We start from the raw sequence: 16444 nt of genomic DNA, 5'->3' as shown, positions 1-16444 counted from the left end.
AGGAATGAATGTGAGGGAATGACTAATGTTACATGTGTGGACCAGAAAATTAGGTGACTGGTTCTCCTAGAAATTTAAATTGCAAATACCTGGGAGAACTATATTTGGGAATAGAGTAGGTAGTGGATTCAATGCTGAGTATGCTAACCATGAAATACCTATTGAGATTTTAGATGGGAAATGGCTTGGTAGACAGTTGGCAAGTCTAGAACTCAGAAAAGGAGTCCTAGTTTGGACTGGGGTCCTAACAAGTAGGTCCTGACATGTACCAAAGTTTGTGGGCTGCTGTAGTGATAGAAACCCAAATACAGATCAGAGTAAATGGATAAGGTAAGAGCTGTCATGGAGAACAAGAACAGAAAGGACCTACGCAAAAAGAGGCCTCTAGAACTGGTCAGTAGGAGGTCACTGATAAACTGTGGGAAGCATTTCGGAGCAGTGGCTGAGGGGGTCATAGACTAAAGTTCTTCCTTCAGGCTTGTAGGCCTTGTGTCAAGCACCGAGTTTCACCATCACTTTTTCCTTTGAGCCTAGTTCTAGGCAGCTCAGTGTTTGATCGGTCTCCCTGTGCCTCCTTATTTTCAGATCAAGTGTTTCCTCCCACATGCAACATAGGGAAGAATTTTCTTTCGCTCAATTACCTCGCTGGGTACCTCCAGCCCAAAGCCGCAGAAGGGTGTGTGATGTCCAGCCAGCCCCGGGATAAGGAAGTACACATCATCGAGATAATCACCCCCAACTCTAACCCTTACAGGTGAGCAAGGATGCATGTGTGTGTCTTCTGCATGGAGAAGAGATGAAAATGAAAATCCTTTCTAATTCTTAGGTAGGGAAGGAGCCCTGTTGCTTACAGAAGCTGTGAAGAGGAAATAAGGCACATTGAGACAGTTTCTTTTTCACATCTGTCCGTAGATGCCATGTAGACCAGAGGAGTTCCTGAAGCCTGTTCTGAATTTCTGGGTATTTGTTACAGGACACAGTTACTTTTGCTCCATCATGCTCCCCTTTGACTGACATTTATCCATCTTGAGAAATTTACAAACTATACCTTATTAGCATAATACTCATTTTAGTAACATCCTGTTTTGAATGGAGTTCTCCTCATAGTGTCCTCCGAGCACTTACCCGTGCAGATTTATTTGCTTTAAAGCGCTGTGTGCAGGAGAATGTGTGTGCGTTGGGGAGTGGCTGTTCACAGCAACATACCAAGGAACCATTAGATCCAGCTTGCCTCTCTCCCTTTTTCTTTTTCTCCGTGTCAGCTTCCTATTTGGCACTCCCTATTGAGAATAATTACAGAAAAGTTTTTAAAAAGGAAAAGTTTTTCTCCCACCTTAGCCTACATTTCATGGGGACTAGTGACATAATAATTTAAAGTTATATTGTGGAGGGATTTTTAAATTAAAATTGTAATTATTTTCATTTCAAAAGTTAAAAAAAAAACAACTACATGTCAGTTTTGGTACGATTCCATTCTGTCTCACGTGAGGAATTTTGTGGAAAATTAAAAAGGGATGGGAACAGAAACAATCTGGCAAGTGTGTCACAGTAATTGCGCCATATTAAGCCTAATTCTTAATTGGAGATACCATTCACTTTGTGCTTTATAAGTGTGTAGAACCAAGATAGACATAAAGAATGACAGATGGTATTGTCTAATAAGAATTCTCCTTTATACTTTGAAACTGGATTGTACTCATCAGTTTTCTAGCAGTCAGTTGGTTGACCATATGCTGTATTTTAATAACAGTATGTCCAGAAGTTTGAGAAAGTAACTGCAGGGCCGGGAATTTGGCACAGTGGTTCCGCTGACTGCCTCGCAAGTGCAAGGGCCCAAGTTCAATCCCTGGTACCATTAAAAAAAAAAAAAAAAAAAAAAACTGAGAAGTAACTGCAGATATGATTCTTAAAATTGTTAATTGAACTTATGTAGGTCTGATTCTTCAGCCTGAGTACCTTCAGCCTTTGGCCTCTTATTTTATTCTGAAGTTTCCTAATTACTTTACCACCCTGCCTCCCTCCTCCCTGTCACCAGCTCCCCTTTTACCAAACTGCCACTTACGTCTTGCTTCTTGTTTTGAAGGACTCTGGGCATATAGCAAGTTGGAGTTACATAGTGAAAGTGTTATAGGTTGGAAAAGCAATAATTCTGCTTTAAAAATAAAGTATTCTGGCTTGTTCAAGTCCATTTCAAACAGTGGCTGCTTTAAATAACCACCTTTTTTCCTCCCAAAGAAGAGAAAAACTTAAGCAGCTAATTGTCAGCAGGCATGTGTTTCTATTGTTATGTAAAACCATTTTGTTATGTGTGCAATAACAATCTGTTTTGCACATGTCATTTGCCTGGGATGGACTCCAGCTTTTTAATCAACTGGCCAGACACTAGAAACATGAAGACTTGGAAGAGAGGAGATAGCTGCAACGTTCTGGTATTTAGGTCCTAACTTCGCCTTTGTTTTCCATTTTCAGTGATTTCCAGGTGGATATAATAATTGACATAAGACCTTCTCCAGAGGATTCTATAGTGGTCAAAAATCTCATACTGATCTTGAAGTGCAAAAAGTTTGTCAACTGGGTGATCAGATCTTTTGATGTTAAGGGGAACCTGAAAGTTATTGTAAGTTGATTGAATATTTTTTTGTCTTAATGAATGGCAGTAAACTGTGCTTATGTGTGTTATTTTTGTAAAGATACTAGCTCTTTGGACTCTCTAAACTGTCTTGGTTTTACTTTTATAAAGGTGCTTGTCCTTGGATTCTCTGACAAGGGTGGTTAGTGTGGTCAGTTGGTTAAAATATGGTGTCTAGGGGTAGGATGGACCTGGGTTTGAGTCCTAACTCTTCCATTTATAAATTGTGACTTTGGACAAAGCCTAGTTGCCTCATTTGTGAAATTCCCAAAATGCACTTTCTATATATCATAAGTTTTCAGCCTTATATGGTTGAATGTCCTGTAAGGGCCTTAATATCCTAATTAATGTCCTTAATGTCCTGAATATCAGATTTTATTGGGGGTTATAAATCTAGGGAAGATATGGAAAATTAGACTGACTCCAACTAACATCATAGACTTTTCTTTTTGAGCTAAATATACATGTTATCAGCATGAGTTTTTGCTTGCTTCAAATTCTTAGGGGTGGAATACCAGTAGAAGAAGCAGAGAACTTTGAGTACGCCCCAGCCTTTCCTTAAACATCTTATTTCATGAAAGTCATGCATTTAGGAGACTTTTCTGGTAGGCATGGAAGGAAACGGCAACTAGCTTCTTGAAAAGTTGAACATTAGAGCCTGGTAAAATAAATTTTACCTCAGATATGTGTTGGAAATTGCTATTTGGCAGAATATTGGAGTAAATCTTATGGAAAGTTAAAGAAAAATCTCTCTCATTTTAAAAAACTCCTTTAGCATCTCTTTTGTAGGCTCAAAACTTCATGCATTATCTTTTTTAAAACATTTGACCAATTTCTATGTAACCTGTATTTGATCATTTGGAGTGGATTTTACGTTTTAAATATTTTAGGAGAGAGGGCTGTCCTTGGTTTTGGTATGATTCAGTCCTGCATGGCACCTTCCATGAGAGATAGCATGAGCAATGCCAACGGTTTCCTAGGCAACATCATGTAAATGCACTTGCTGGAGGCAGCAGCAAAAGCCAGAGTACATACATCTTAATTTTAAAGTAATCTTTTCGGGTTCCTGTGGGGATTTTTTCTCTTAAACTTTGAGAGGGTCCTAATAACTCATTATGTGTAACAGTGATATATTAATTTGGTGTCAAGCACAAGGCCCAGCCATGATTTTTCTGAACTTTTATTGCCTTTCCTGGCATGGCATGAGGGGTGTTGGTGACCTGGGGTGTCTCCTGATTTTGCTGCCTGGTACACCGAGCGAATGTTTTTAATTTCAGAATAACAAAAACAGGAAAGGGAATCATGCTTTGAAAGGCAAAAAACATACGGTATATTTTATTTCCCAGCCAGAGTTCTTGTATAAATATTCCTTCAGCCCTGACCCTTCAGTGGCTCTTTCTCTCCCTGAGTATGTGTGCCTGGTCCATGGCAGCCCAGAGTTCACTGGGAATGTCCCATCTCTTATAGGAATCAGAACGGCTAGAGATGAGATCGCTCATCCCAAGAAAGATCTGTTTATATTCTTCTCCTTGGCTGTACTCCTGTTCCAGGCCAATTTTGGACAATGCATGACAACATTACTAAACAATTAGATAATGTTTCATGATGTTCTTTTTTCTTCTCCCAATCAGTTTCATGCTTGGTGATTTCCTAACTCCCTGTCTCAGATGTGAATTCTGACTAGGCTGTGGGAGAAAGAAAGGTACCTGGTAATAAAAAGGTTTAAGTTTCTGCTTAGGAAGGGAGAAATGTTTTTTAGTGACCTTTTTTTCTAGTATTTTAAGTGCAGATAGCATGATGGAGTGGAAAGAATCCTGACTGTGTGTCAGACAGTGCTAGATTCAAGACTCATCTCTGATTATCCTTACCCCCAGCAGATATTGGGTGATCTAATTGAATACTGAATCTATTTAGTCACCTGTGAAATGGGTATGATGCTGGCACTCCTTTTCAGTGGTTTAACTGAGTTGGTTCATTTGTTCATTCATTCATTCAACAAGTATTGGTTAAAGCCTACAGGATATTTCATCTAAATTTACTGGACACAATGCCCACACATCTTGAGTTATGTATGAGTCCCTGATGTGTGAATCTCTGATTCTTCTTCTCTAACACAGGAAGAGTAGCAGCACCTCTCCCCTTATTTAGAGGAGGATTAAATAAGATAATATATGTAAAGTTTCTCACTTGGTGCCTAGCATTAAAAGGGGGGGGGCTCATCTTCCTTCCATAGGAGCTCTCTTTAAGAATATATCTATAGAAACAATTAAGGCATCTCTCTAAACAAGGAGAAAACAAAGAATAAAAATAAGTAGACATAAAGAGCTTGATGGGGTAACTTTAAATAAGAGGACATTAAACATGGATGGCTTGTACCTGTGCAAGGAGAATGCACCCTTCAAATGGCAAAATGGTCCAGAGAGATCAAAAGGTTTTGTTGGGCAAGAATGGGAACCCTTGGGCCAGGGATTTGGCTTAGTCATTCCGCTGCCTGCTTCACGAGCTCAAGGGCCTGAGTTCGATCCCCGGTACCAAAACAAAAAAAAAGAATGGGAACCCTGGATGTGTCCACACTGTCATGTCCAGCTCTGGCTCTTTCCTCAAATTCCATATGGCCAATGCTTAATCATTTCTATAGCAGGGGAGAAAAAAAACAAAACATAAAAGAACAGATCAAGTAAACTTCTTACACTTTTATGTGGCCTTCAGATTTATAGACTTGTGTTGGACAGCTTACTCTTAGAAAGTCATTTTTAAAATCAGTGAGTATAGGCACTACCCCTTTGGCCCACCTTCCCCTAACATCCCTCCCCCAGATCAGTTTTGATACAAAGATGGGGCCAAATAGTAGAGGCAGTTAGACTTATTAACCTAGCACATCATCTTTCCTAAAGATGTGGCTGAGGAAGATAGTGTGGTACAGACTTGTTTGAACTCCCCCTTACCTCCATTATAGTTGGAAAAACTATAGTTGGAGAACTGCAGAAAATGAAGAGAAAAGAATTTGCTTAGTGCTGAAAACCAGCTTCCCTACCATTATCCCAAGCCTTGCTGCTGTACAAATGTGTGGATAGATACCTAGTCTTTTAAGAAGGTCTTGTCCTTAAAGGGGTACTGACAGGACCTATAATGTAATGTGGAAAGGTGTAGACAGGTTATTCCATATGGTTATAAAAAGACAGATAGTAGTTATGATGATAACATTCTGTAAATACTGTATTTTCTCAGCTGTACAACAACATGAAAGACCAGGGCAGATAAGACCAAGCAGCACTGTTGAGGCCAAGGTTGTGATTCTAGCCAATCAAAATGATCTGCTGCTTTGAAAGGCTGGAAAGATCTGTGCTTAAGAAACTGCTGGTGAACAAATAAGTAAAAATGCTCTAACAACTAATTAGATCCTGCTTTACCTTATTTTGGTTTTTGTTCTTTCCTTTTCTCTTTTTTTTCTTTCTTTCTCCCTCTTCCTGCTTTTCCTTTCCTTGTATTCCTCTAAAAAGTTTTCTCTGAGTTAGAGTAAGAACTAAACCATACTGAATCTGTGAAGCTGAGTTTACAGATGGCTACAAAACTTGGTTAAAACTCCATATGGCTGCTTTATGTGCAATGGTTGTGACTGGTCAGTCTGGCAGTCTTCTCTCAGATAAGCACTTTGGGTAATAGAAAATCAGACTGGGTGAGATCCTTTAACATTTGAATTGAAGTGTATGTGTCCTCAGCCAAATCTCCCACCAAAAAGACCAAGAGAATTTAGAGCCTGTGAATCTTTTATGGTTTTACAGTGGGAAAGGATTAATATTTCGTCATGTTAGGGGCAAACAGAATGGGAAACAAATGAGGAATTTAGGGAAAATGCTGCATATATGCAGGAGAAAATCATTGGGCATGGAAATTAAAGTGCCTTTTATTCAGCATGAAAATGGCAAAATCTGTGCTCTGGAAGGGCTTTCCAGCCCTGTTGGAGCAGTTGTGGAAAACATGTCTTCCCATTGGGAACCCTCTGAAGGATTCAGCTCCCCTGCTCCCTGACAAGATTACTGCTACTGTAGTCAGCAGCTAACACAGACGTTTACCTTCCAGGTCCTGGTTGCGAAGAGTCTGTGTGTACCTCTCATTTTACTTTTGTGACTAGTTACACAGAGAAACTGATTTTGTGACCTCCATGTTTTACTGAATAAAATATTGGTACGTAGAGGAGTAATAACTTTAATTAACATTTAGAACAAAATGTAGGCATATTCAGTTAATAGAATTGGCACTATTAAAACACTGTTAAAAGATTGCTAAGATGATCATAAATTAAAGATAAAATATAAACATTTGTTGTTTAACCATGTGGAATTTAATAAAGTTGGAAGAGTCTCCACAGGAAAGTCACTAGGCTGTGGCATCTTTCATTTAAAAATGGGGCACACCTAATGAGATAATGGACAATGTGAAATAGGAAGAAAAGGGCTAAAGGTGTAGGGAACATGGGAAGGGTAGGGGAAAGGTAATAAGGGAAAAGAAAAAATAGGAGAAAATGAAAAAATGGAAATAAAGTGTTTGTAAATGGGGAGGGGAGGAAGGGGTGAAGGGAGGGCAAGGACAAGGGGGAAAAATGAGAACCAAGACCTGTCATGTAAAGGTACACGATCCCAATAATGAATGTAACTGTATTGTATGCCTACAATGTACCAATAAACTCAATTTAAAAAAAAAATGGGGCACAAAAGTAGCACAGACCTTTTTGGGTCTTATAATATGGACACCTGCATTCTTTATATATAATTTTAAATAAAAATAAAAAGGTTTGATATACATATCCGGTGTTGTATTTTAATAACGGAACCATTAAACTAGTTCTGTAGTGGTGGATGAGGTATGTTTACCACATGGCTACTTACATAGCTGTCACTGGATTGTTTTTATCAATATAAGCAATCCAAGTGCTGTGATTACCCAACATGAATAGATGTCTTTTTATTTGTTGTTAAAGGTTTTGCGCACCAGTGTTCTTAGCCCAAGGAAAATCAGGATCAAAAGAATAAATAGTCCCTCATAAACAATCTGCAATTATTATTATTTAAAGTACTTTTTGATTTTTGGAGTCATGAGTGAAATTTTGCTGGTGGTTTATTTGTTTGTTTCTTTAGGCTCCCAACAGTATTGGCTTTGGGAAAGAGAATGAAAGATCCATGACAATGACCAGATCAATAAGAAATGACATTCCTTCCACCCAAGAGAATTTGGTGAAGTGGGCTTTGGATAATGGCTATAGTCCAGTGACATCATACACACTGGCTCCTGTGGCTAACAGATTTCATATTAGAGTTGAAAACAACGGTAAGCATGACTTTTTTTGGAGGTTATATGAAAGATACCATCCAAATAAAGCTATTTTTCTGTTGCACATTTTAGTAGTTTCTTTCTACCACAAGACATATACTTATCTAGAATTGTAACAGAGAAATTTAGCAAAACTATAATACAGATTTTCATAACACACAGTTGATTGTGTGTCTGAAAATTTTGTTGTAGATCATGTTTATTATGATTATATTAGGAATAAATTACCCTGGAATCTTCTTTCAGAGGCATTTAATAATCACATGTGATTGAAGAGAGAGATGGGTTAGGACTGCAGGAAGTAAGTTCAGGGTCGGAGGCCTAATCTTATAGGAAAATGGTCAGGAGGCTCATACTTGGGATTTGTTACCCAGAGGGAGGGAAAGAGTTGTCACTTCCTTTTGATGGAGCAAGAAGCAGGGGCTCAAGTTCTCCAGGATTTCCAGTCTTACAACTAATATAACTCAAGCCCCAAGTTCTCTATATCTAGACCTGTTTCTTACCTCCTGGTCCCACTGAGTGCAAGGCCAGTAGAATAAAGGTTACAAGTTTAGGTTCAAGTCCCAGTGCTACCATTTGTTCACTGTTTGGAGAGAAGGTATGTAACTTTTGAACCTCAGCTTTCTCTTCAGTAATTAGAGGAAAAATAATAGCACCTACCTTGTAGGGTTGTTGTAAACATTTTAATTAATAGTCAAATTAAAAACCCTCCAAATCTAGGACTTCTTTGGGACCCGTACAGCTGTAACATGCTTTTCAAAAGGATTATATTGGAGAGTTCAGGGCCGGGGATTTAGCTCAGTGGTTTGGTGGCCTGCCTTGCAAGCGCAAGGACCCAAGTTCAATTCCTGGTACCCCCCACACACAAAAAAAGGATTGTATTGGAGAGTTCAAGTTCACCAGTCATCTTCATGTCCAACCTCCACTAATGTGGATTTGACTTCCAATATACATGAGTTGGCCTAAGGTAGTGAGTAGAAAGTAGGAAATACTGGGGAAATAATTTTTCTTTAAATTGTTGAGAATATGATAGAATACTAAATATAGCTTCTGTGGAAATACATCTCTCTTTGAAGCAATAAGTGTGTCTGAGTAGCTCTTTATTTTCCCCTTGGGTACTCAGTTCTGAAAGTGTGGGAAGCCCCGTACCTTCTACAATTTAGAAGTTAAGAAAGTAGCAAAATAATTTTAAAATCCAAAATTGAGCCAAAGAGTAGCACTTGCCTAGCTTGCTTGAGGCCCTGAGTTTGATCCCCAGCAATGTAAGCAATAAATAAAAATAAAAATACTACTATTGTTTCAGCAAATCTTTTGAGAGTTTTTTTTTTAAATCTCTAATTTCAAGAAAAGCATTCTAATGGCTTTTGAATGGAATAATATTGCCCCACCTAACTTGCTCTAGTCACAGATATTTAGCTTCTATTTATATATTATAGAAATTATCTACCAAAACATTTCTCAGTCTTGGCTGTACATTGCAGTGATATAGGGAGTTTAAAAATATGTTAATGATTACATCCCACCCCAGAGAGTTTTAATTGGCTTGTATAACCTTGGGATAGGTATTTTTCTTAAGCTCCAAAAGTGATTTTAATGTATACCCAAATTTAAAATACTGCTGGGCGTGGTGGCTCACGCCTATAATCCCAGCATTTGGGAGGCTGAGAGGCAGGAGGATTGCTGTGAGCTGGAGACCAGCCTGGGCTACATAGTGAGTTCCAGATCAGTCTCAACTACATAGTGAGACTCTGTCTCAGAAAAAACAAACAAAACAAAACAAAACCAAAAAAACCCAAAACACAAAGTTAAGATACTGATACAATCCAACTCCCTAATTTTAAAAATTGGGAAACTGAGGCATGAGAAGCCACTTACCAAGAGACACCCAGTTAGCTGGAGCACCAAGACTGGAATTCAGGCTTCCCAAATGCTTTTAAACATTGCTTGTTAAATATAATTTTTCGCTGCCCATTCTGTGCTAATTTCTCCTGCTCTACCTCTAAGTATGATGACTGTCCTGCTATCACACACTGATGATGATTTGCCCTCTTCTGTTGCCACAGAGGAAATGAGAGATGAAGAAGTTCATACCATCCCTCCTGGGCTACAGATCCTGCTGGACCCAGTCCTCCTGCCTGGCCCAGAGAACCCACCCTTTCAAGGAGGGGGTAGTCGAACTGGAGGTTTCCCCTTTCCTTTTCCTGCTATCTCCAGGAGAGGCAGGAAGGAAGGAGGAGAAGATAGGATCCCTAGGCTAAAGGATTCTGTCATCTCCAGTGTACAACTGTTTCCTGGTCTCAGAGAACCGGAAGAGGCACAAGGGAGCACAGATATTGTCCCATTGGTCAAATGTGACAATGAAAAGATGATTGTGGCTGTAGAAAAAGATTCTTTTCAGGTCAGTGCAGTCTGTTAAGAGAGAAGAGAGGCTGCTTCCTTTCCCATTTTGTCCCATTCTATGTTCATTTTACTTTTGAACTTTGGAGACTTGGTACGGTTTTTAGTTGGATGGTCCCTCTTCCCCTTGGTTGTGAGTCTCACCTGGTTCCTGTTGTTCTCAGTGAAGGGGAGGGGGATTCCAGAGCGTTGTATGTCAGTACTTTGCTATTGTATTTCCAAGACCAGCAAACACAAGTCTTAGGCTGTTCACAAGTGGTCAGCTGAGAAGAGGTGGGGGGGGTGGGCAGGATACAGGCCTTCAGCCACTTTTTACTTGGAAGATCAGGCTATGTGTGTTAACTTTGTACAGCAGAACTGCCTGTGAGCCCTCCAGGATGCTTTTGGTGGTTTTTATTTCAGACCAGCAGCTACTCAGGGATGGAGCTCACCCTGTTGGATCCTTCCTGCAAGGCCAAGATGAATGGCACACATTTCATTTTGGAGTCTCCCCTGAATGGCTGTGGAACTCGGCACCAGCAGTCAGTCTCCCACGGTGTGGTTTACTATAACTCTGTGAGTGTTCTCCACAACAAAGTTTTGCCCTTCTCCAGAGAATTGCTGGGTATTACTTTAAGATTAGTCTTGTCTTTCTATGAAAATGAAATAAAGTCTGAGTCAGTTCTTAACAAAATGTGATACACCTTCCCTTGAGCTCTTCATTTGCTTTATTGGTGAGTCTGGGAGTTTCTCAGCTGGACTTTTGGGGATCTCACCCTCTTCCTTCTTCCATCTCCTGATGGCAAAGGGTTCATTAGTAAAATGACCGTGACTTCTTTCTATAACAAGCTGAAGGGTCAAATGGCAAGCCCTTGGGCTAACTGGGAGTATCTCTAACCAGGTGTGTGATCTCACTGGCCTCATTTGGGTCTTATCCAGAAGTGAGAGGACTTCTTCTTTCCTCATAAATGAAGATTCAAAAAGAAAATTTAAAATCCCAAAGGACCTGGAAAGAATTGCCAAGTCACCTTCTCCACCTCTAGGAAAAACCCTACATTTAGAAGTTATCTGGAGAAAGGTTCTACAGATTTCTCTCAGTAATAACCATTACAATAACTAACCTTCCAGGACTTTCTGTCAGTTCATCTAATATTTTCACTTTAAATCTGTTCTTTGAGAAAGAGACTGTGGTAGGTGGTGAATTGCTAAAGAATTTTAAACATGAAATCTCACAAGAACTTCCAGGTACTAATGTTGTAGTTATGATTGTACTTTCAATGGTAAGAATAAGGCTCAGACATCCTCTCTCTGCCTTTGGCACAGAATATCTGTGTGTGTTGTCCTCTGAGCATCTACTGCAACATTGTTGTGGGATCGGGTGGCTGTGGCTGCTGGTTCTTTCCCCTGCCAGTCTGCAGGTAACTTCCAGAAAAGAGGCTGGAGATGGGGGGCTCTGGTCAGTGTGGTTATATGGCAGTGGCTCTTTTCTGGGCCCAAGTTTATTATTCCTCAGAGAACTTCAGAATGCTGGAGCTGGAAAAAACTCTGAGATGACCTCATTCAATTTCCTCATTTCACAGGTGAGGAAATTGAACTCTGGGGAGTTAAAAGACTGCTTAGATCCAGTTGACTAGTTAATGGCAAAGCTAGGATTGAATCCAGCTTCCTGATCTCTTGTCCAGTAATCTTTCTTCAATACCAGGCTGGCCTAGCAAGTACCCATTTGTTATACAAGTAATTAATTTATTAACTTTTTATTTCATGCTAATTACAACACTAATTTTCCTGCAGACGTAGTTAATGTCATGTATTACTGCTATACTTGACTTTTAGCATTTAAAAACTAATATCCAAGTTAACAAGAGTAACAGGGTATGATACTTTGTTAAGGACAAAAATTGCTTCACAAGATAAAGCACTTTCTTTTTCATATATTTTTATGTACTTTATTATGATTATACAGAAAACAATAGCCTGGGTACTTGTTTCAATTGCTTAGTACTTTCTTTTGAGAGTACTTTTTTAAAGAAGAAAGAGGCAATTTTTTGTCATACTCTTCCCATTCTATTCCCTTTAGTAAATATTTTAATTGTTTCAGTTACAACTTTTTCTAGTAATTTTTTAGAATTATGATATGTTTTTGTTTTACATCATGTTCGGAATCCATTATCGAGTGGAAAGAAATTAGGATTTTATTTGTAGAATCATGGTCTTGAGTGACCTTCTCCATGTTATTTAGAACTAATCCAGGAACAATTAACTTCAGCCAATGTTAAGATAGATTTTCCTGGAAAAGAACATACTTCTTTTCTGCTTTTGTACACCATACAGAAGGACATTGGAAAAGCATTCAGCAAAAGAGTAGTGTAAGAAAAAAGATGAGATTGGCTCCATTGTAAACCTGAGATTCTTTGTTTCTAATTGAAGCCAAACTTCTTGCATATCTTAAAGAGAACATATAATAGAAGCTCTTTGCAATAGCTAATTCTTAGTATTGCTTAGAGTTTTTAATATAAAGACCCAAAGGAAAAGACCCGCCCCCCCCATATATGTAAACTTGTCGACAACACCATTCAACTCTATTTCAGTGTGTAGAGTTTTCCCACTCTAGGGAATAATTTATAATTATTCAATGTAATCATCAAATAAATCTGTATTTTTCACCAGGGAAAATACAAATTTTAGTTCAGATTTTTTTCTAGAACTTGCATTGGTCTTTTTTTTTATCACTTTAAAGATGAAATCCTAAAATTCTTAGTTTTTTATCTTGAAGTCAGATTTTGAATTTGCATCTAAATCGTTACATGAATATTTGTATGAAACAGACCAAAATGCCCGTGGTCAGGTTTTTTTTGACAGTGACTGTGCTTTCTGCCATTTTAGATTGTGATACAGGTTCTGTCGCCTGGGGACAGCAGTGGCTGGCCAGATGGTTATGAAGATTTGGAGTCAGGTGATAATGGATTTCCAGGAGATTTGGATGAAGGAGAAGTTTCCGTCTCTAGCCGTCCTGAAATTGTGATGGTATGCGTTGGCTTCTAGTAGGTAGTATATGGAGAGTGTTGTCCATTTAGTTGGCTTTCATTAGGGACTATTAGAAAATAAAGCTACGTGTTAAAGGCCACAACTTACAAAGCTACCAGGCCTTCATCCTTCGTGTCACTATGATTTATTTGTATCTGTGGGTTTTTTTCCAGTTTAATTGTAGCTTGAGGCGACTGGGGAATCCCAGCAGTGTTCAGGACCAGCCTGGTGGAAACATCACTTTCAACATGGAGCTGTACAACACTGACCTCTTTCTGGTGCCCTCCCAAGGGGTCTTCTCCGTGGCAGAGAATGGACACATTTTTGTTGAGGTGAGACCGTAACACCGGCCTTGGGCTTCGCCTCAGCTCTGAGTTGCAGTTCCTGAGACAATAGCTAATGCACCGCACGTGGGCCTCTTCCTTCCTCTCCTCATAGCCCTCCCCAGCTCTAGACGACGACTTGGCTCCGAAAATGCTTTAGGTTGCTTTCTGAACAGAACAAGAAAGCTCAGGATTTAATACATTATGCTAAATGGAGAGAATCTTTGGTAAATAAATATTAAAAATTAAAAGGACAGTGTATAAATTGTAATAAAGCCCTGTGTTTGCTTTGAAGCTAGCTTTTTTGAGGGGTGGTTACCGGGGATCGAACTTAGGACCTTGCAACTGTGAGGCAGGTATGGTGCCACTGAGCTAAATCCCTGGCCCAAAGCTAGCATTTTTTTAGAACAGCAGTTCAGAAGTTTCAGTGTCAGAGTTAACCATGGAATGTTTCAAATCACCTCACATATTATTCTTTTAAAAGTACTTATTTTTAAGTGAAATACTATTGGCACTATATTTCATGAAAACAATCTTTTCTGAATCATTATCTAAATATATACATTTATTAAAACTATTTCCTATATAAAACCAATAATAATCATGCTAGCATAAATCTGGAAAGACTGAAGAATATTAGGTAGTGGTAATAATAATGAAATAACAGCAGCTCACTTTATTGCTAATGTACAATGTGCCAAATACAGTTGTAAGTATTGTAGTAATTAGTTAACTCTTCAGAGCAATCCTGTGAGAATGGGCTAATAGTAACTTCATTGTATGGAAAATTGAGGAACAAACTTTTCCGAGATCACCCGGCTACTACAGTTCAGCTCAGATCACCCCCCACAAACTATGTGGCTCCATAATCCCACTATTGTCCAATAGATGCTATTGTCATTTATCCTCAAAGTGCCATTTGAAAGAGAAAAAAGCAGAACCTCTTGTCAATGCAAGTATCTAGGTTCACAGATTGGACTCTCGCAAAGGCCAATCTCCTATGGCACCAGACTGTCTGTTGCCATTGTGCCTTGGGCAGAACCTGCAGTGTTTCCACTGGGGGTATTGTCTGCTGGTCTTAAGGGATATTGTCATCTGATGAGTTGGTTTAGGTGCTAAGCTGCAAGCTGGTGTTCTGCTTACTGTGAGAGGAGTGAGAAGCTCGAGGGGTTGAAATAGGATAGCACCATATGGTAAAAGTGACTTCAGTGCACATACTTCTGTTTTAGAAAGACAGATAACTCTCACATCTGCACTGGCTCTGAGACCAAGGCCGCTGGCTCTAGATGTTGTTTTCCTTGATCATAGAGATTGTCTCCCTCCTCTTCTGACCTCCTTTTTTGAGAGTTCTTTTCTCTTTCTTTGGGTGCCCCTACATTCCCTGCTGAGGAAGAAAACACTGCTTTCTTTCTACATGCTGTTCCTAATCATAGCTCTGTCCTAATCCAAGGTTGCTGTTTTCCTCTGGCTTTACTGGCTGTACAATCCACATGTGCCTTTGGTCAGTGACTTCTCATTGTGCTGTGGATTTTAGTGGCATTGTTTAACTGCACTTTGTTCTTTTCTAAATATGTGCCTGGCTTGGCTAATTTATGGTTTTGCTAGTTTATCCTAATCAGTGGTTAATCTTCCTTGTGTATCTTACTCTGGATATTTTGGGGCTTTTTCCTTTATCCCTGCAGTGTTGGCTTACTTGAAATATATTATTGGTAGTTTTTTCCTCCTCCCTTTTTATTCTTGTTTTCCCACTATATCCTTTCAAATATCATCTGTATTTTGTGTAATTAAATTTAGTAAAAAGTAGAACAGATCTTTTTACAAAATATATTTTAAGTTTTGAGTACACTGAGGAGAATTTAGGGATGGGGAAATGTTATAAACTGTTTTATTTTAAAAATTGATTTAAACTACCTAAAATATAAGAGAATCTGTAAATGTTTTGTTAAATAGAACAGCAACCAAGTGTGCCTTATCTCTGTTTTCCATTTTGCACTCCATTGCTGGTAGGAAATTTTTTTTACTTAGGTTTAGTGAAACTTACAAATCATTGACTTGATCCGAAGAACCACGTCCTGGTTTCTTCTCCCTAACATTCTTATCCTTTCCCCAGATCTTTCATTCCCTCTAGACCACAATTCCTTCCTTTAATCCAAGACATTAACAGTTTTGCCACCTGGTCTTTGATCATCTTTGGGTGACTGTTACTAATATAATGACAGTTTCTCTTTTAGTTGATTTGAACAGGTAAAGGAGAAAACAGTTTTAACCTTCCAAATTTAAATCTAGAATCATACTTCTAATTGGCTGCCTAGAAGCTGTGCTGTTCATGTGTAAACTTGAAGCATTTGTAGGTAAAAAGATGTACATTGAGGCCATAATATTAAGCGAAGCACATAAAACTTTTACATTCCTAATTCTGACTATCTAGAAGCCATTGCTCAGAAGCTGTATTGTTTAAATGTAACTTTTATGTTATTGATTCTCTCATTAACAATGCCTTATAAGTATTAGTGTCCCCATTCTGTAATAGAGTCTCAGGGTATACACATGAACAGCACAGCATGTGGTTTCCTTGGACTTGTCTCACTCTAAAGCCTATAGTGTTCTGCTACCCATTCACAGTCCATTTTGTTTATTTGTTTAGCATTGCTGGGGATTAAACCCAAAACCTCATACATGGAAGGAAAGTGCTCTCCTTTGAGGTTGTATTCCTAGCCTTTCGGTCTATTTTAGCATAAAAGATATGTTGATATTTTTTCCCCTC

At 38.9% G+C, this 16444-nt stretch overlaps 1 protein-coding gene across 3 annotated transcripts in view; it reads left to right on the top strand.

Moving 5' to 3' along the window:
- Tgfbr3 (transforming growth factor beta receptor 3) overlaps window positions 1-16444 on the top strand; it is a 187517-nt gene that overhangs the window by 140558 nt on the left and 30515 nt on the right. For all 3 annotated transcript variants that reach the window (XM_010644936.3, XM_010644935.3, XM_019210787.2), the window contains exons 6-12: window positions 586-754; window positions 2470-2617; window positions 7765-7954; window positions 10021-10355; window positions 10757-10909; window positions 13217-13357; window positions 13531-13689. In XM_010644936.3, the coding sequence (XP_010643238.1) occupies window positions 586-754; window positions 2470-2617; window positions 7765-7954; window positions 10021-10355; window positions 10757-10909; window positions 13217-13357; window positions 13531-13689 (1295 nt within the window). The remainder of the gene's footprint in view (window positions 1-585; window positions 755-2469; window positions 2618-7764; window positions 7955-10020; window positions 10356-10756; window positions 10910-13216; window positions 13358-13530; window positions 13690-16444) is intronic.

This window comes from Fukomys damarensis, unplaced genomic scaffold, assembly GCF_012274545.1.
Source record: "Fukomys damarensis isolate Sample0158 unplaced genomic scaffold, DMR_v1.0_HiC HiC_scaffold_33, whole genome shotgun sequence".
NCBI classification, from domain to species: Eukaryota; Metazoa; Chordata; class Mammalia; order Rodentia; family Bathyergidae; genus Fukomys; species Fukomys damarensis.
This window is presented reverse-complemented; position numbering and strand designations above follow the sequence as displayed.